Source organism: Dromiciops gliroides, chromosome 4 (genome assembly GCF_019393635.1).
Source record: "Dromiciops gliroides isolate mDroGli1 chromosome 4, mDroGli1.pri, whole genome shotgun sequence".
In the NCBI taxonomy this organism is placed as follows: Eukaryota; Metazoa; Chordata; class Mammalia; order Microbiotheria; family Microbiotheriidae; genus Dromiciops; species Dromiciops gliroides.
Window position 1 is genome coordinate 474,858,888 of NC_057864.1, and position 19,934 is coordinate 474,878,821.

The 19,934-nt window shown below is 54.0% G+C and overlaps 1 protein-coding gene across 1 annotated transcript; it reads right to left on the minus strand.

Moving 5' to 3' along the window:
• Positions 1 to 606: 606 nt before the first annotated feature.
• RCC1L (RCC1 like) lies at positions 607 to 19,001 on the minus strand. The gene is made up of 11 exons (XM_044003760.1): positions 18,590 to 19,001; positions 16,955 to 17,084; positions 15,124 to 15,252; positions 14,124 to 14,190; positions 13,202 to 13,253; positions 12,749 to 12,833; positions 11,956 to 12,137; positions 11,490 to 11,577; positions 10,602 to 10,775; positions 7,846 to 7,931; positions 607 to 4,792 (listed from the first exon to the last, which is right to left on the minus strand). Exons 1-11 carry the CDS (start codon positions 18,923 to 18,925, stop codon positions 4,715 to 4,717), a joined length of 1,407 nt encoding a protein of 468 aa, XP_043859695.1. The 5' UTR covers positions 18,926 to 19,001; the 3' UTR covers positions 607 to 4,714.
• Positions 19,002 to 19,934: the final 933 nt, after the last annotated feature.

Here is a 19,934-nt window from a genome sequence, read left to right on the forward strand (position 1 = left end):
CTAGGTGGCGCAGTGGATAGAGCACCGGCCCTGGAGTCAGGAGTACCTGGGTTCAAATCCGGCCTCAGACACTTAACACTTACTAGCTGTGTGACCCTGGGCAAGTCACTTAACCCCAATTGCCTCACTAAAAACAAAACAAAAATGTCATTGGGGGTAATTGGGAAATATTTAACAAAATATAAATACAATAGAACATAGATAATGCTAAATACATGTTTTTTTAAGTCAATGTTCAGCCCACGGGGTTCCTTACCTTAACAGGCTTCATAGAGGAAGTAAATTGTTACGGTTGGGGTGGGGAGAAGAAGGGGGATTGGAATACATTTACAAAGTATAACATCCAGCTATGTACAGTGAAAAAAGCAGAACTGGGAGGATATATGTGATGACTTTTGACTCTGAATGCAGGATCCTTTTCACAATACCATGTTGCTTGTTAAACACTGTCTGGGCTCCCTTTCCCAATTCACAAGGCAGCACTGGTCAGTTGGGCCCTGGCTATTCCCAGGGTTCTAGGGGAAACCCTGTGGGTTACTCCTCCAAAACATTAACTTATTAGCCCCAGTCAATGCTTTCCTTCAACAATCAGCCCAGAGAATCAGATTTTTAGGAAAAGCATTTACTCAAATGTCACTACAGTAATTACAAATTATTCACACACACACATACCCCTCCAAAAGTACAGGGTACACTCCCACAAATAAACCCAGAGTTCAGGAGGAAGAGTGGACAGAGGTACGTGTATAGGGAACATGATTGACAAATTTTTCCACCCTTCAAAAATTTCTTTTCCTGTGATAGGCACTGTTGTGTGTACACACACATGTATGTATAACTAACACAACAAACCCTGGTTCATAGACTTTGCAGATTTCTAAGATGTAAATGCTCACACTGAAAATTCAATAGGCTCTTTAAGAGTTGGTGCCAGCACACCCCTAGATATACATTACATCTCTACCTAGAGATATGTGTGTATACATATACATACACATATGACATGGCCCTTACCTTTGTGGAGTTTTTGAGCTAGTAGGCTTCACAGTACACATAGGTAGGTGTAAGTAGGTAGAAAGAAAGAAAAAAAGAAAGAATAATAGATGAATGATATAAATACAAACACAAAAGATTTAAATGAGACAGCCCCTTGCTTTTGCAGAGTGTTAGCAGGCTTCATAGCACAGAAAGAGAATAATGGATGGATTTGATATACATACATACATACACACATATGCACCTTTGTGGAGTTTTCGAGCTAGTAGGCTTCACCCAGCATGCAGACAATGTATCTTGGATAATGCCAACATATTAATACTCCTGGGGATTGGCACAAACAAATGTGAGTTTAACAGTCACCAGCAGCAACTTCCCCCACCAAGTGCTTAATAAATGCTCTGTCCCTCTCACCACAGTTCTCCCACAGAACGCTGAAGATGATAACCAGTCCTTAAGACCTCTGTAAGGCACCAGAAGCCAACAGCTCTGACTATTGCTTTTAAAGGGGCACAGCATGAAATGGGCTGAGAGGTTTTGGTACTCTCAGCTTATTTAGGTGGTGAAGCCAGCCCCTTTTAGGTCAGGGTTTCTCAACCTTCTGGGGGTGTCATAGACCCCCTTTGGCTGTCTAGTGAAGCTCAAAAGCACCCCTTTCTCAGAATGCATAAAATACACAATATTACCAAGGAAAACAATTATAGTGGAACATGGTTTCTAATCTATAGAATTTCAGAATCTCTGCTCTAAGTAAAGGCAGAGGCAAAGACTGATGCCTCCTCTCGTTATGCCCCTCCCCCCACAATGCCACTCCCCTAGCCAGGCTTTTGTGACAGCTTCTAGATAAAGCAGGGCTGAGGTGGCCAACTGATCTGGGTGTTTCTACATCTTTTTTCTTTGCTATTAATTGGACTTGCTGTGAATGCCACGACGAATCATCTCATGGGCCACCACTACTGACCGGGGCTATATCAATTGATTACAGTTGGCATATGCCCACTGTATGTACATATGGAAATGCCCACATAAACCATGAGCTATTGAGCACATTTCTTAAAATGTTAACTCAAACACTGATCATTTCAGCAATGGAATCCTGTAGCCTATAGACACACATTTGGCTTTTGTTTCACCATAAAAGTGGGTCAAGGGGACAGAATGGCTTCTCCTCTGTAAGCAATGATAAAAATCAGAAATCTAAGAAAAGACATGGTGGGAGTTTTAGGGACTTTTCGGATCAGTAAAAGGTGTTTTATGCAGTCTGGTGAATCCCTAAAGACCACAGAAAGTCAGGGCTATCAGTAAACTTTTATCAAGTACCTACTATGTGCCAGGCACTGTGGTGCCCAGGATACAAACAGAAACGATAGTTCCTGTCAAGAAGCCTGCAATCTAATGAAAGACAACACACAAAAGGAAACTGAAAAGGGGGGTAGCAGAGGAAGAAGGGGAGGTGCCCAGCACAGGGGCATGATAGAGGCCCAAAGAAGCGCCAAATCAAGGTAGGTGGTCAATGGAGGCACTGCTGGAGGGAATTTGAGGTCATCTAGCCAGTTCTGTGACTGGCTCCTTGTGTAACCCTGGGCAAGTCATTCTACTTCCCCAGGTCTTGGTTTACTTATCGGGAAGACTAGATAGTTGTTGGGGTCCCTCTCTGCTTGAGACCCTGTGCCTGGCTCAAAGGAGGAGACACGACACCAAGTCATCTGGAGTTTTAGATTCCAGCCAAAAGGAATGGATGTTGGGAAGGTATCAGTGGATGCTTTGGCTCTCCAGTGTCTCACACAAAGTAGGTGAGACTGTTCCCTTTTTGTCTGTCTACCCATTGCCCAACAAAGTACTTCGGTAGGCACTGAATAAATGCTGGTGGACTGATAGAATGGGAACTCCTTAAGGACAGGGACTGTTCCCTTTTCATCTGTGTACCCCCAGGGTCTGGCACATCATTAATAAAGGTTGGTGGAAAGAGGAGCTTGAGGCTAGGACCCCTGCTGTCTGTCTCACACAATCCAGCCAGTGGCCACTGGCAGCGACTTGAAGCAAACTGGAATCTCCAACTTCCTGCCCCGCCCTGGAACAAAGAGAACTCAGGAGGTGGTTTTTGTTTGTGCAGTGGGGGCACACACGGTGTCCCCTCTTATTGAGGAGCCTCATCGCACATGGCATAACCAAGACAAGCTGGTTCACAAACCAACACTAGAAGAGCTGCCGGCCAGAGCCTGGGCTCCCTGGTTGGCATCAATGGCTTTCTTGCCATTAACCTTTTAAATTTAGGGGTTATGGGGTGGGGCAATGAGGGTTAAGTGACTTGCCCAGGGTCACACAGCTAGTAAGTGTCAAGTGTCTGAGGCTGGAGTTGAACTCAGGTCCTCCTGAATCCAGGGCTGGTGCTTTATCCACTGCACCAACTAGCTGCCCTGCCATTAACCTTTCCCAGGGCTGCACTGCGGGGAGGAGCCACTGTTCAGAGAAGGTGGAGGGAATTATAAAATGCGTTTCATTTTCTCTCATTAGAACCCCAAATGTGTGCCTCTAGTGTGAGGTTTTAACATTAAAGACCATTCTCCAAACACCAAGTGAATTCCAGGTGCTCTCTGGTGCTGGGGACAATTGTGGGCTGGGTCCCAGTGAGGGACTAACAAAAGACACATTCTGCTTTATTCAAAAAGTGAGTTTTTAAAAGAAAGAGCTTCTTTACAGGCGCACTCAGTGAAATGCTTTCCGGAAAGACGTTCTGGGGTAGATTTTTCCTCTCTAGAGCTAGGCTGACCGCACTTGAAACCTTTGGCCCAAGGAGATTTGGTGATAATGCAGCCCAGCATTGGGATATAAGGAGCTGTCCTCCTGGGGGCCAGTTAACTGGGCTCCTGAACAGCAGTAGCAGCAGGGACCCCTAAGAGCAGTATCAAAACCTAAGCTTCCCCTCCAGGCTCAAGCTCACAATCCAATCTCTCCCTGTCTCTCAGCAGAACAAGGCAGCACAGGAGGGGCCTGGGCAGTCCACCCACAGCTAGGTCAGGGCGGGCCCCACAGAGGCACCAGGGATGCCAGCTCAGACACAAATGAAGTAACAGCAGAGGACAGCATGGCTCTAGAAGCCCAAACCATCACCAGGGGGCCATGGGAACCCCAAGTCAACCATGAATTCTGCTGGGTCATCTCTTACTGATCAAATACACTCCGGAGGTTCAAAGGCCGATCCTTTGCCCCACCCCCAGCCAGTTTCTGCCTGACCAGCCCGCATAAGGGAACGTGCCGCTGCGCCCAGAGAAAGCTGTCATTTTATTTGATAAGAGTTGAAAAATACCAGTGGGGACACCAGGTGCCACCGGCCCTGCTTCCCTCTCCATCATCGGAGGGCTGTTGTTTGCACAGCCGCCCAGCGCCCTGCTCCCGGGGAGGGCCGCACAGAGCTGGACACCCATGCCACACGGCCCTCAGCATGGAGGGGGCTGGCCTGAACACTACCCTGAGAGAAAGGAAGGTGGGGGGCCACAGCCTCACCCCCAACACTCACACACATGTGCAGACACACACATACGTGCAGACACACACCGAGGAGGCTGCAACCACCTCCTGTCTCCTAATGAGTCAGTTGCTGTCCAAAGGTTCCGGGGGCCCAGAGCAGCTGATCCTCAAAGAGGGCGGGGCCGATTTGTCTCCGAGAGAGGTGAGGGCTGGGGGGCCATGTTCTTGGAACCTGGCGGAGGCAGCAGGCTTAGATGAATGATTTAGCCAGAGTCACCATATGGTCCACACCACAGGCCACTTGGACCGGCTCCCCTGGCATCGTCACCTAGAAAACAGGGCCCAAATGGGGGTGAGGCAGGCTGGGAAATCAGAGGACCAAAGATGAGAACTGGGGGGCCCCTGAGGTCATCTTGCCCACCCTCCCCACCCATTTTACTGATGAGGAAACAGGCATTCAGAGAAGCCCTTTGCCCACAGGGTCCCTGAGGTGCCAACCAAGATTTGAACCTGGGCCTTCTGAGTCCACACTCAGGACACCTGGCACAAGCCCACCAGGCTCCAGCCCGGGCTCCATGGAGGCCTGGCATCTTGCCTAGAGGATGCTGGAGATCCAAAGCATCTCAGCCCAAATGGCAGCCCCCGGTCTATCCAGCTCAGGGATCTGCAGCATTTTGGCAGAAATTATGAAGCTTTACCAGGCCAGGAGGAGACCTCTGAGCTAGGATGCTCTACCCGTCTGGGGCTGAGCACTCGGACCCGGCTCCTTTTACCCACAGTGGTTTGCTGCTAAAGCAAGAGACCAAGAAGCCTCAGACTCGGGCCTCGGGCCCCCAGGCAAACAGACGCTAGGCACTGAGCCCTGGGCTCTGAGGGCTTTCTCCTCCTTTGCACAAATCACAGTGAGGAAAACTGAGGCAGCTGAGCAAACAGGAGCCCACCGTGACCCAGTTCAGACACAGAGGGGAGAAGGGGGTCAGAGCAGACCGCTCTGCACTCTTCGCCACCTCCCCACCACCACAAAAGGAGGCCTTTATTGACCTCACAAGAGAGCATATTTCTCTCTCTGCCAGGTGGACCATTGGCCAACTGTGCTAACACACCAACGACCTTCACCCCAAATCCAGGATCCTGTTCATTAACACCTAGAAAGCCTGGTCCCCAGGCAGAGTTGCCTTCTCCACCTTGGCTTATCACTCCCAAAGGGCAGCCTTGGCTATGAGCTCATCGATGGGGGTGACAAACGAAGTGGGGGAGGCCTTCTAAAAGCCCCTTCCTCAGGCAAAGCTCTGGGTTTGCTCGAGATCTGCCAGGCCAAAGCTCCTCAAAATTTCCATTCTTCCAACGGTCTAAACAAGGTCCTGGTAAGGTGGTTTTGTTCTAAGGGCAAGGGCAAAAGTAACATCTTTTCTAAACTAAGCTTTACTGTGGGTGCTCCTGCAAAGGGAAAGAGTTCAAACAACAAGCTCCCAAGCAGCCCTGGTGTGTTGGAGCAACATCGGGAGGCGGCCCCTGCTTTCCTCCTGACTGGAGCTGGGGGCCTGCTACATTTCTTCCGGTAAAAGTTAGAGGCGGGGAAAGAAAACCAGGTGATCTCTGTATTGGGCCCTCTAAAATCCAAGTGCCAAACTCCTAATCGGTATAGAAGGGTTTGCCCCCAAATCTCATGACCATTATAAACACCCAGGTTACAAAAAGTAGCTCTCAATACTTTTTAAGGCCAAATGTTCAAAGGTCTTCACTTTTCTCTGTGTAAGTCAGCAAAGGACCTTTCCCAAAGTTCCTATCTAAGCTTGGATTGCGGTTTTTAAGAAGATGATCCTATTTCAGAGTTCCAAAGGGCATATAGCAAAATGCTGTCTTGGAGAGAAAGCATTTCTTGATTGAACTCAGTGTCAACACCGCTGGAGGTAAAAGACCTTCACTTTAGTCCTAAGAACTTGAGCGATGGGAGCTCCCAATGTCCCACTGGGTATGGGGGAAGCCTAAGCCTTCTGACTCCAACCCCAATCCCCTTCCCACTACGCTCAAGACTCCTCTACCCTCCAGCTGTTAGCAGTCATGGCTGACGTGTCATTTCATTTCCAGCAGAAGGAACACTCAGGAAATTAAGCTACCAAGCACTCACCAAACCCTCTGAAAAAGCACTGGGGGGTTGGGGAGCCCAGTGGGGGGGGAGCCAGTGGGGGGGAGGGGGGGAGCAAAAAAAGAAAAAACTAATTTTTTTTGCTCTCTGAAATAGGGGCCCCAAAGCTTGTGACAAATGAGTCAGGCCCTACTGGGGTCCCCAGGAGCTATGAGAACCAGGCTGAGGAAGAGCTGAAAGCCAAGTTTCCTTCTCCCTTCCCTGGGCGATGCCTCCATACACTGGAGAATCGGGGTCTTCTGAAAGGTCAATTCCTATCTCGGGCTCTCTGCAAGTCCATTTCTCACACCTGCGAAGTCCACAAAAGCCTCTCTCTCTTTTCAAAGGGCCCAGCTGGAGGTACAGAGCCCCAAGGGGAAGGGGGGCTGCCAGGGAGAGGCCCTGGCCCATGAGCGTGCACCCCTCAGGGAGGTCCCGAGGGTCTGAGGCTGGCCAGTCACCACGCATCTCCAACATCGCCAAGATCCCCTCCCTGGCCTCAGCCTGCCAGGCTCCCGGGCCGCCCCGCTTTCTACTTGGAAGCGAAAGTCTGCCTTTGTTCCCTTTTGTGGGTCCCTCCAGCCAGACTCTGCCCAGGCTTTGTCTGCCTGCTCCTGGAGGGGAGACTGGAAGAATGGCATGCTGGGGGGGAGGCCATTTCTTCCAACTGAGTACCCAGAGACCAGCCAATGAGCTACAGAAAGGAAGGATGATGGAACAGGCTGTCGGCCTAGGACCCGGGCCACTGGGAACAAGGGAGCTGGACACCAGGTGGGGTGAGCGCTGTCTGCCAAGAAGCCTCAGCTATGCCCGGCCAGAGTAAGCCCAGCTCTTCATCCCTGTCTTAGCAAGCCTGGGGCTTGCTGTGAACTGAAGGCCAGAAAAGGCTGGAGCAGACTGGCTCACGGGGTGGGGGCTCATGGGGCTCAGGCTCACGGGGCTCGGGCGCACGGGGTGGGGGCTCACGGAGCTCAGGCTCACAGGGCTCGGGCTCATGGGGTGGGGGCTCACAGGGCTCAGGCTCATGGGGTGGGGGCTCACGGGGCTCGGGCTCATGGGGAGGGGGCTCACGGGGCTCGGGCACATGGGGTGGGGGCTCACGGGGCTCGGGCTCATGGGGTGGGGGCTCACGGGGCTCGGGCACATGGGGTGGGGGCTCACGGGGTTCCTGCTACCAGATGGACTGGAAGCTGTTCTCATAGGGCCTGACCCTCCCCACCCCCAGCCCCACCCCACCCAAGGCGGGCCAGGCTTACCCTCCACGGGAAGTACTGATCTTCCAGGCGGCCAATTCCCAGGCAGCCTCGGATGTTCTTACCCCACACAAACAGCTCTCCTTTGTCTGCAAAGAAACCAAAGCGTTGGCTCAGGGCGGACCAAGCGCTGTCCTCAGAGCGAGGGGACTGGGGACATGAGGCTTTCCAGAAGTGAGAACAAAGCAAGGGACTTGAGGCTAACAAGCCCTTGGGACAGAAGGAATCTGAGGGACTGTTGTTTTCTCTCCCAGGCTCCCCTTTAATGGGAAAACCTCATATAATGCTCCTTCACATGAAAAGAAACAACAAGAACTCTCTTCAGGACTAGGGTCTGCTCTGAGGGCCAGGAGGAAGGCGCCAGCCAAGGGACGGACGGCTCGTGTGGCATCGGGAGAGCCCGACGGGCTTAACGTCTTAACCCAGCTGAGACACGCCGGCATCAGAAATACCCCACGACCCAAATGTTGCAGGCCCCGGACCCTCAGGTCTAAAGCCGCTGTCCTGTCACTCCTTGGCCCCTCTAAAGCCGCCATCCCGTCACTCCTCGGCCCCTCTTCGCCTGGCTTCCTCGATGGGGGAATCAGCTTCGTGACAGCTGTGGGGAAGCACATTCCCCATTTTCTCTGGATCTCTCAGGAACCTCTCCTGATGAAGACAGGTGGGCTGGTGTAGCGCCCGCCTCCAAAACCTCCCTCTAGCCCCAAATTTCAACCCTGTCTTGTCCGGGCCAGGCTTTGTAAGAAGACAGGTGCCTCAACGTGACCAGCTTGTCCACTGGCCACCTCCTAAGAGCTGGGCTTGGGCCAAGGACATCGGTCATGAGGAAGAGGCTGATCCCGGGATCCCCCATTACACACTGCCCGCTGTTTGAACTCACCAGCCCTCCCAGCCTTCCTGTGTCATTTAAAATCTAAATGTGTGGTCGCCTTAAATTAGAAGCTTCAGCACCAGTCTTTGGGCATTAAGCATTTTTTTTTTTTTTTGCAGGACAATGGGGGTTAAGTGACTTGCCCAGGGTCACACAGCCAGTAAGTGTCAAGTGTCTGAGGCCAGATTTGAACTCAGGAACTCCTGAATCCAGGGTTGGTGCTTTATCCACTGTGCCACCTAGCCACCCCTCATTAAGCATTTTTTTTTTGGGTGCAGGGCAATGCGGGTTAAGTGACTTGCCCAGGGTCACACAGCCAGTAAGTGTCAAGTGTCTGAGGCCAGATTTGAACTCAGGAACTCCTGAATCCAGGGTTGGTGCTTTATCCACTGTGCCACCTAGCCACCCCTCATTAAGCATTTTTTTTTTGGGTGCAGGGCAATGCGGGTTAAGTGACTTGCCCAGGGTCACACAGCCAGTAAGTGTCAAGTGTCTGAGGCCAGATTTGAACTCAGCAACTCCCGAATCCAGGGCTTTATCCACTGCGCCACCTAGCTGCCCCCATTAAGCATTTATTAAAGCATACCAGGTATGAGAAAAAAAAGAGAACACATGCAGTTAAGAAAAGGCCTGTCTAGCCTAGAGCTCCAGCCTGGTCTGGTTCTTCTTCAAGTCTTCCACCACGAGCCCTCTTCAATCACGAACTGCTCCCAAAATGAATGTAGAAGCTAGCTTAAAAAATAATTAAGCAGTGGAGAATAATAAGCCTTTTGCCCTAACTTGGTCTCTAGCATCTAAGAAAGTTTTTTTCCTAATCTTAAAGTGCATCATGTGGCCTCAAAGCAAATCTCACAAGGCAGCCTGGCTGTCAGATAGCGACTCAGGGAGGCGGCCAGCCCTGGAATGAGGGCCAAGAGAAAGGGGGCTCGCCTGTGGGCCGGCACACCCTGCCCAGATGCCCCAGCCGTATGCCTGGGGGCTGCTTCTCGGACCCTGGGGTCCTCGCCCTAGAACTGGATGGAGCCTCAAGGACCAGCTAATGTACACTTGACCAAAGAGGCCAGGGAAGTGAAGGGACTTGCCTAGGGCTAGTATATGTCCGAGTCAGAACTCAAACTCACATCTCCCTAACTGCAATGGCAGTGCTTACAACATCTTACACAAACACAGGAGAAGCCGGGACACCCAGGACGGATGCCATCAAGCAGGCTAAGAGAAGGCTTTTTGCTGTGCGGGGTTGTCCTGCCCTCCTAGGCCAGAGGAGGGCCACTCTAACAGAGGACTCCACTGGCCAAGGGAACCGAATCAGGACACGTCTAACCAGCTACAACGGTCGGGGCAGCGGCCACAGGCAAGCCAGGGCTTCACCTCTCTGGGCCTCAGTGGCCTTGTCTGTAAGAGGAAGGGCTCAGCCGAGCGGATCTCAGAGGCTCCTACAGGTCCTGAGTCCCAGGATCTCCGGGCTCCCCTCTCTGTCTGTTAAATCTCATACACAAATGAAAGTAAAGCCTTGAATTTCAAGCCTTTGCTTTTGTCATTTTGTTTTCTGGCCCGCGACTTCGACATGGACACAGAAGTCCACCAGGCTGAGCCCAAAGGGCGCATGTTAACCTCCACCGTTCATGGTGGCGCCACCTTAAGTGAAATGGTTCAATCTGAGCAAATCACTTCTCAATTACCCCACGGGGGGAGGGCCTTCTGCAGGCTACCAGCCTGGGTGGGGGACCCCCGCCCCGCACTGGAATATGCCTGGGGACACACCAAGTCATTTTTGCAGGAGCCTAACTCACCCAAAGACTTTTTTTTAGAGAAAAACATGTTACAACCCAAAGCTAAGTAGCAGTGACTCCCAGGTATGCCCCTCATTTCGCTTTGCTCCATCACTTACTGGTAAGTGCGGCAAACTGGCTGAGTCCGCAGCAAATGTGGGAAACCCGGACATCTGGACTGAAATCCGACAAGCCAAAGAGGGTAGGCGGGATCATTTCTGGGAGCGCAGTTTCCATGAGGTTTGGCCCTTTCCCAAGAATCCCGTATCCCCAGACATAGACATTTCCTTCGTCTACATCACAATAAAAATAACAGGCAGTTAAGCCCACTCAGCCCTCCCTCCTTTTTGGAAAAAGGCAGACAACTTCAAAGAAATTCAAGGCCCAATGGATGGGTCATTCCCTCCCGCTGGGAGGGGGCATGGGGGCTCTGCCTCCCTGCTTTCGGAGACAGCCAAGGACCAAGCTCAGAAGGATCACCCAGCTCAGGCCAATCTACCCATTAACCACTGGGCCTCACGGAGCAGCAGGAGGGCTTCGAGAAGGATGACCCCCAGCTCAATTCCTAGTTGCGCCCTATTTGGACAAGGCTAAATACATCAATGCTTGACAAATTCTAGACCTGCCCTTCACAATATCTAGTTAGTTTTTAAAGAGGGTCTTTCTTCTAAATAGTCCTGGGTACACAATGCTCGATCCTGGGGGGCCGGATCTCAGTAATCCCAGCACCCCTCCCGTCAGGCGTCCTGACACGTTGTCTCTGAATAGAGAAACAGGTAGAAGTGACGGCCCTCCCTGCAGAGGGATCAGGGAATCAGCTCTTCCTGCTGTTATGCAGGAATCACTGGTGAGGATGATCCTCGTGCCTGTGGGATCTGAACGTCCCAGCTCCATCTCAGTCAAACTGGCCCACGGAGGAAGACCAGAGGTAGGGCCCTTGCCTTGTACGGACGTGCCCAAGGCCACTCCCAGCCTGCCTGCCCAGCTCCTGACCGAGGGGCTCTTACCGTTTAAGACGGCACTGCCAGTTCCGCCACAAGCCGCCTGTTTGACCTTCCCGATCCCAGAAAAGGGCAAGTGTGTGGGGACATTCACCTGCGTACAAGAGACAACCAGGCACTGGGCTAAAGAAACCTGGGAAGCCTTTTGGCTTGGACTACAGGGGACCGGGCTCTTGGGGCTGACGGGCTGGCCAGGAATTTATTCTCCTCCTTCTTCCCTGATTAGAGAAAGTACTGGGGGCTAAGCACACTGGAGCAGAGGTCTGGCTTCCCAATTGCCAGGCCAGGACTGCCCTGGCCCAGAATGGAGAAGGATGGGTTGGCTTCCAGGCTTTGCCCCTGGTCTCCCAGTAGGTCGGGGGCTTATTTTTTTTAAGGGGGGGGGCAGCAAGCACCAAGAAGCATTTCATGGAACCCTGGCCCCCACCCCCTAAAACGCCCCAGCACCTTCTCGTGACTCCCAAGCCGGTACCTGGGTGGCCTCGGTGATGGAAGCCAGTTGCAGGTATTCCGAGTTGCCCCAGCCAAAGAGGTCCCCGTCGGCAGACACGGCGAGACAGAAGTCTCCGTAGGTGGCCACCTGTATTATATTCACTCCGGCAATGGCTCCGCCAACCTTGGTGGGCCTGCTGGTGATGCTGTAGTGACCCAGACCTGCCTCAGGGCAAAGCGGGGCATCAGAAAACCTCCCGTCCCTCTGCAGGCCCCAAGAACGGTCTGGGGGAGGAGGTCGCTGCACTGGGAACATCCTGAGCAGCCTCCCACCTGTCTGGGAGCCCCGTTGTGCTGCTCCAAGGCCCTGAAACTCTCATTCACTGCACTGTGACAGACTCACAAATAAGTGGGGGCCAGCGCAGGCGTGACTTGGTGGCCCCTTGGACATCTAATCAAATAGGGGCCCGCTCATTTGCCTCTCCTGTCGACCACGTGTCTTATGAAGAGACATAAAAGTCAGCTCTCTCTAGGGCTTGTCGGCTTCTTAGGAAAAGCAGCCAACTTTGGCTCGATCTGTTGGCCCTCCCACTACTGGTGAGTCTCTGAACCCAGTACTGGAGGGGGGGGGGCCGCGGGGGGGGGGGGCAGGGAGGAGTGCCAGGGTCCTTGGGCCCCTGATCCATGATCAAAGCGAGGGGTCTGGCCGAAGTCATTGTGAAATGACTTAGGAGCGCTAGGACCTCCTGACTCCCTAACGTACAGACCCCTTGCCATCCCACTGCAGGGGACAGAGCATACTATTTCCCCAGCAGAGACTGAAAACACACTACCTGTTTGCCCATCTGCGCCCCATCCGCAAGAGTAGACCTCGCCTTTATCCGTTAGGAACAGACTGTGGTCTTGGCCACAGACAACCTGCAGGGAGCAGTAGAGACAGGGGGTCATGGGCTGTGAGCAGCCAAGGACCATGCTGATCCCCTCACCCTCCAGGGGGTCCCTCTATAAGAAAAGGCTGAGGATGGGTCCCCAAGGCCCTGTTCCCTCCTGCTCTCTGTGGAGCCAACAAGGGCAGGTGTTACACCTGAATGAGGTGTGTGTGTGTGGGGGATCCCACAGCACAGCATACACAGCATTCCACAGCACACAGAGGATTCCATATCAACTGTGGGGACCAGCCCCTCACGGTTCCGTATCACCTCCCTCAAAAGCCAATATGGAAACACTCAGCAGGGAGCAAGGGGGTCAGAACTCAGCCTCGGGCTGCTGAAGGTCACGGTCCTTACCTGCACCACCCGTCCATCAAAGTCTCGCATCCTGTGCACTTGGTGACTCTCACTGTGGGTCAGAGCAAAGGAGAGAGGGGCTGGGCTTAGCGACCACCACGAGCCAGCATCCTCCCTGTCCTCCCTGCCCGACTCCCTGTATGCGTCACTCTCCCTGAGCTGATTTGGATCCACGTCAATGACCCCCCTGGAGCTGGGATCCCAGCTCCCTAGGATGGGGCGTTCCTAGGGGGGCAGAGAGAGAGAGCGTGAGAGAGGGAGAGAGAGCAAGAGAGAGAGTGTGAGAGAGCAAGAGAGAGAGAGTGAGAGGGAGAGAGAGAAAGGGGGGGGAGGGGAGAGAGCGCGCCCGCGAAAGAGCAAGAGAAAGAGAGAGAGAGGGAGAGGGAGAGAGAGAAAGGGGGGGGGTAGGGGAGAGAGCGAGAGAGAGAGAGAGAGAGAGAGAGAGAGAGAGAGAGAGAAAGAGAGGGCGGGGAGGGGAGAGAGCGCGCACGCTCCTGAGCACGGAGAGGCCCAGCCCCAAAGCCCCCGATGTCCTCGAAAGATGAGGAACTCCGCAGGGGCCAAGCAGCTGGGGTTTTGCTGGGGCACCAGGCCCAGTTACCTGCCTGTCTGGTGGCCACTGTTTGCAAAGGAGGGACAACATCTATTCTGTTGTACACACGGGGGGACCCATAAAAATGGGAGCAAGAACTTTTGAGACCATGTAGTGATTCCCCATCTACTCTTTTACCCAGTCAAGTGCACTGAATCTGAACCTAACTTTTATTTGTCCCTGTGACTGTTCAGGGCCCTTGTTTCCCTACATGTCGGGCCTAAGTCTGGTTCATCTCTGTGTCTCTAAAGCACTGGCGGGCAAAGTGCCTGACCTAAGACACCAGCTACAAAGTGCCCCTACTTGGAGCTGGGACTCCCAAGTGCTCACCTGTAAACCTCGTTCTCAACCACGGCTCTTCCGCACTGCCCGTAGGAATTGTTTCCCATGCTGAGGACTAGAAAATCCACCGCCAAGTAGGTCAGTTCAAGCCCTCCCTTAGCCCAGCGCCTGGCCCGTGGCAGGAGCCACATAAATGCTCCCTATTATCATGGGCCGTAGCGACTGAATCCTGCAGCCCAGGGAGGGGCTTGCCCCACCCCCACCTCCATCATCGCTCTCTCACCCAGCAGCCCCCACTTTCCAAAGTGTAGCAGGAGAGAGAGCACCTGTCCAGGGTCTCCAATGGACCCTCCCTCCATGGGGGGTGAGGAGGGAAGGGAATGAACGTTTCTGTGGCCCTACTGTGTGCCAGGCCTTGTGGCCCTATCGTGTGCTGGGCCTTTTCCCAAATAGAAGCCCATTCGATCCTCCCAACAACCATGTGAAGGAGCTGCTACTACCTTCCCCACTTTACAGCTGAGGAGACTGAAGCAAACAGAGGGGAACTTGCCCAGAGTCACCCAGCTAATAAACTCCCTGAGGCCAGACTGGAACTTGGGTCTTTCTCATGCCAGACCCAACAATGTGCCACCTGCCGCCTCTTAGGTCTAACTTGAACAAAGCCCAGGTTCCAGGTTCGAAAAAAGCATTTGTAGGCAGGCTCCCTGGGCCCCCAACTGTCTGGGGGTTTCAAACAAAGGGACTGGACCACCATGCCCCCAGGCTGTAGGCTTGGTCTGTCAACAGACTATTTCGTGGAAGTGGCTTTGGAGCCTCTGAGGCAAGAGCCCTAGGCCACACTTTCCATGTCTGGGAGAAAAAAGCCCTGTGAAAGGGTTTGCACAGCCCAGGAACTCTGCCCACTGAACGTCCTTCCTGCTGCCGTGTCTGTGAAAGGCCAAGAGCTGCATGGGCCCCATCTGATTTGGCCAGACTGAGGCTCTCCCCAGAGCCCAGCCACCTCCTCCCAAGGCTCCTCAGTGCCCCGCAGCGGGTGTTCTGGGCTCACCTCCTTCCTTGTCCGTCAGGATCAGGGAGTGGGCTCTTCCACAGGCAACCTGCAGCACCCGGGTCTCCTGCGGTCTGTCCAGAGGCAGCGGCACCGGGGATGGCTCCAAGACGTATTCATATCCCCGGCCTGAAACATCCAAGCAGTAAGAAGGGTGGTGAGTGTTCTCAAGCCCGGCGACAACTATAAACCTCATTCCCTTAGGACATGAAGAGCACCCCTCCCCTCCCCCCCCCCTCCACAGCCCCCAACATCCGGAACATTCAATCACTCCAATACTCACTCAGATCTCTCCTAAACATGTGGTCAGCGTTAATGCGGAAGAAGGGAGCTTGGATACAACTTGTCCAACCCCCCTTATTTTACACAGGAGGAAACTGAGGCCCAGGGAGGGGACGTGAGCCGGGACTAGAACCCAGGGGTGCTGACAGCTATCCAATGGCCTCTGCCATCCAAAAGAGCAGGGAATGGCTTTGGCCATTTCTTCCTTCTTATGCCTAACTTAAATTAAAAAGCTATCACCTGGGGGCAGCCAGGGGGCGCAGTGGAGAGAGCACCGGCCCTGGAGTCAGGAGGCCCTGAATTCAAACCCAGCCTTAGACACTGGACACTTACTAGCTGTGTGACCCTGGGCAAGTCACTTAACCCTCACTGCCCCGCCAAAAAAACCAAAAAGCAAAAACCAAAACAAACACACAAACAACAGCTGTCAGGCCTGAGGCTGACAGTACTGAGTATCACTCCCCCACCCCCTTCCAACATGAAAAGAGCTTTTCTCAACATCTGGACATAAGCCAGGGCAGCCCAAACAGGACTCGGGGGTAAACAAAATGCTTCCTCAGCCAAAAGGACCACAAAGGGTGCTCAGCACACTGCAGGGTACTGGCCTGGGGGACAGAGGACCCGAGTTTGAATCCCGCCTGGTTGGAGAGTCCAGGACAAGGCCGTTCATCTCCAGGCCTGTTTCCTCATTTGTAAAAGGGGAGGGTAGGATTCAGCGGCCTGCAAGGTCCCTTCCAGCCCATGGCCTCTGATCCTGGACAGTGATAAAGGAGAAGCAACGAAGCAGGCCACATGCGTCCAGTGGCTTAACGCTCAAAACAAGAGCGCAAGCGTTAGTGCCCGCCCCATCTGTATGGCACCTTATGGTTCTCCCGGGAGCCTCACAATAAAACCTCTGAGGCAGGTGCTACGGGCAGAGGCCCATTTTACAGACAAGCAGCAGTCTCAGAAAAGCTAAGACTTGTCTAGGGTAGGATTTGAACTCAGGTCTCTCCTGACCCAAAGTTCCAGTCACTGAGCCAAGTGCTGGGGATTGAGAGGGGCAAACAGCAGTCCCTGCTGTCAGGGAGCTCCCATTCTGATGGGAGAGAGTATGAGCAAACAATGGTGTACAGATGAGCTACAGAGAGGGAATGACCGATGGGGGGCAGGGGGGAGGCCTCCCACAGGAGGCAGGGTCTTGGCTGGTCCTGGAGGAAGTGAGGAGGAGGGTGAGGACTTCAGGCACAGGATGGCCAGGGAAGATGCCCAGAGCAGGGAGGGCACTTCCCATCACAGGAAGGTCAGAAAGAGTAACCGCCCCTCAGAGCTGGCACAAAGCCAGGAGGCCGATGGGGCTCTTTCCCCACGGCTGTGACCAGGCCAATGACGATCCAGGACGGGCAGCGTGGACGAGTTGGGCTGCAGTCACTGTAGACACGGTGTGTGAATGGCTCCCAGCCTCACCACAGGCCACCCTTCTTGGCTATGCTGACCACTGCCTGTTTGCCCTGGGAACCCAAACAGAATCTATGGAACAGCTCGTGGCAGGGAGCGCAGGGACACTTACCCTTGTTCTTCCGGCTGCTGTGAAAGCCCAGCTGGGAATCCTTATTGAGGCCCATGCCCCAGACTTTGGTGACGTCCTGGGTCTGGGAGGACAGCAGCGTGAATCCATAGCCACAGGCGGCAGACGAAATCTGAAAGGCATGTAAGTGACCCTGGTGGTAAGTGACCGGGTGACCGGCCAGCTGGCATGCTGCCCACTTCTCCCCAGAGCTTTATGCAGCACTTTGATGGAACATGTGAGGACGGGAGCGGAGAAATACAAGATGCAAGAGATCACGCGGACGTTCACCCACTTCAGAGACTCATTCGTCAGCCCCCCCCATTGGGCTATCAGGTGGCACTCTGTATCTTCAGTATCTCCTCATGATTTGTAGGCAGCTGAAGCGAGGCTGGCAGAGGACAATCTCTGAGGGGCCCTGAGGTGCCTGGACAAGCTAGAACAGTCCAGACAAGCTCACCACCAGACTGGCCACAGGGCAATGGGCAAACTCTGAGGCTGTTGGTGGGACAAGGGCATACCCCAAGAAATCACAGGCTCTAAGTACTGACCCCGGGCTCTGGAGGGAACGCTACACCCCGGCCCTCACAGAGACATGTACAAGACACACCCAAATTTTCCATGCTGTTCAAGAGCATGAGGAAATAATGCCCAGACCCCAAGAGGGAGAATCTGATGCCATCAATCAGACAGCAAACGTTTATTGAGTGCCAGTCTGAAGCGGCAAGACCACAGCCCCTGAGCCCCAAGCAGCCAACCTGCCACACCTGGAAGATGGGAAGGTGGGAGGGCACCCACACCCGGTTCATTCATGCTCAAGAACGGAAGGAAAAACCTAGCAGGAAGCAGGGTGCAGACACAAAGAACGGGAGGGAAGGGGCCCCTGGATCAGAGAGTCCAATCAGAGGGACCCAAAAAGCAGTTTCTTCACCAGCAAAATGAGGACGATAGTTAAGGCCTCAGGTGCTGCTAGAAAAGAGGTCTTGGGTTGTTTGTGTGTGTGTGTTCTCCCTGAGAAGCCCCTGACGGTGAAGATGGGGGAGCCAGGAGGGGTTCACCAGGCAGAGGCAAGGCCCCACTCCCCGAAGGCAAAGAGACCCAGAAACTGAGTGAGGAGAAACTGATCATTGATGGAGGCGGGTCTGAGGCCGAGGAGGGAGCGACAAAGGAAGAAAGGGTTGGGGCTTGTTTGTAAGGGAGCCCGGAGTCTGTGTTCACCCCGGGGGTGGTGTTGTTCAGTCCCGGCCAACTCTGCGTGACCCCATTTGGGGCTTTCCTGGCCAAGATGCTGGACAGATGAGGAAACTGAGGCAGACAGGGTGCCGTGACTGGCCCAGTGTCACACAGCTAGAAAACGTATGGAGTTGGATTTGAACTCGCCAAGATGAGTCCTCCCAACTTCGGGCCACCCATAAGCCCCTCCCTGAATCGGTCCCTACCACTCCCTCCCCTCATTTGGCCCCGCCCTACTCTTAGCCAGGCTCGTTAGTTTCATGCCTCACTGGTCATTTTCTCCAGTGGCCCCGCCCCATCTTAGCCCCGCCTTTCACTGGTCATACCTAGTAGTTTCACGCCTCATTGGTCCTTCCCTCCCGTGGCCCCGCCCCTCCACTCCCCGGCCCCGTCCCCGCTCCTCACCCGGGCGTCCAGCTCCAGGCGGTAGGGCACCGGCTGGATGGCGCGGGGCTTGCGGCCGGCGGCGGGCCCGTCGGCGCTGGGCTGCACGAAGCTGGGCACGCCCAGCGCGCCCGTATACGAGAAGCCCCACGTGAAGATACGGTCCGCGCGACGAGCTCGCTCGCCCACGTACTGGAACACGGGGACTTGGGCCTCGGCCTCGGCTGCCTCCCGTCGGCTCCGAGACTTCTCAGCTGCGGTCCAATGCGTCCTTAGCAACGGGCCCGCGCGCCCTGGCGACAGCGGCCCCACGCGCCGCGCCCACACGCACACTCCTCTCCACGCCGCCCCCGCCATCAGCGTCTTCGCAGGCCTCCCGCTTGGGGCGCCGCCATCTTGGGAGACCTCTGCCCTCTCTGTTGGTGTCCGCTTTTCCGTTTCCGGTGCGGAAAGCCCTTGTCGGCCATGTCTCATATGGGCGGAAGCGGGAGTGGCGTCATTGTAGGGTTTCATAACCTATGGCCCCAGCCAATCAGCGTAATCCGAGGGTGTTCCTCGCTGCCCGGCGCATGGCAAATACCCATTTAGTGAGAGCGCGACGTCGCCCCGCCCACTCACCCAGGCGCATGCTCAGAATAGACAGTGCTGGACGGGGTGCGGAGGGAAAGTATGGGACGAGAGTTCGAATCCCACCCCTAACGCTTTAATCCCCTAATGTAAAACGGAGGATAGACAAACCCTTTTGACGTGAACGAGAATTGACTCTAAGGCCTCCATGCCCACTCCCTTCCTTACCTTCTCCCCCACCCCCGTTCAGCCTCCTTTTTATTCGATCGTCCCCCATTAAAATGTAAACTCCTTGAGGGCAGGGCCTGGTTTTTGCTTCTACCTGTAATCCCAGCATTTAGTGAGTGCCCGGCACACAGTAAGTGCTTAATAAATGCTTCTTGCCTTCTTGAGGGAAATAGAGAAGTTAGAGGGAGGTGTGACTTTGGGGGGAAGAAGGTGGATGTGAGATAGATCCCATTGGACTCTGAAGATCTAATGGGTGGAGATGGGAGACGAGTTATAGGATGGAGTTGAGAACAGGACATGCCTTTACCTTCTCTGGTCTAGTTTCCTCATCTGTAAAGAAGAGGGTTAGACTCAGACGACCTTGGAGGACCTTTCCAGCCTCACAACCCCTACTAAAGAAAGAGCACTTGGCTCCAATCCCCCCTTTGACACTTGTTACATGGATGGCTTTGCATCTCTGGGCCTCGGCTTCTCCCTCTGTAAAATAAGAGGGTTGGACTTCATGGCCTCAGGTGAGTTCTGGCTCTAGATAATCCTGAGCTTTATGACCAAATGGCCTGGGGCAGTGACC

Coding starts and splice junctions, on each gene's coding strand:
- RCC1L (XM_044003760.1), bottom strand. CDS start 18,925: ATGGCGGGGGCGGCGTGGAGAGGAGTGTGCGTGTGGGCGCGGCGCGTG. Junction 14,191..15,123: donor CCTGACGGACAAGGAAGGAG/GTGAGCCCAGAA, acceptor TGGATTTTCTAG/TCCTCAGCATGGGAAACAAT. Junction 12,834..13,201: donor TTGATGGACGGGTGGTGCAG/GTAAGGACCGTG, acceptor TGCTCCCTGCAG/GTTGTCTGTGGCCAAGACCA.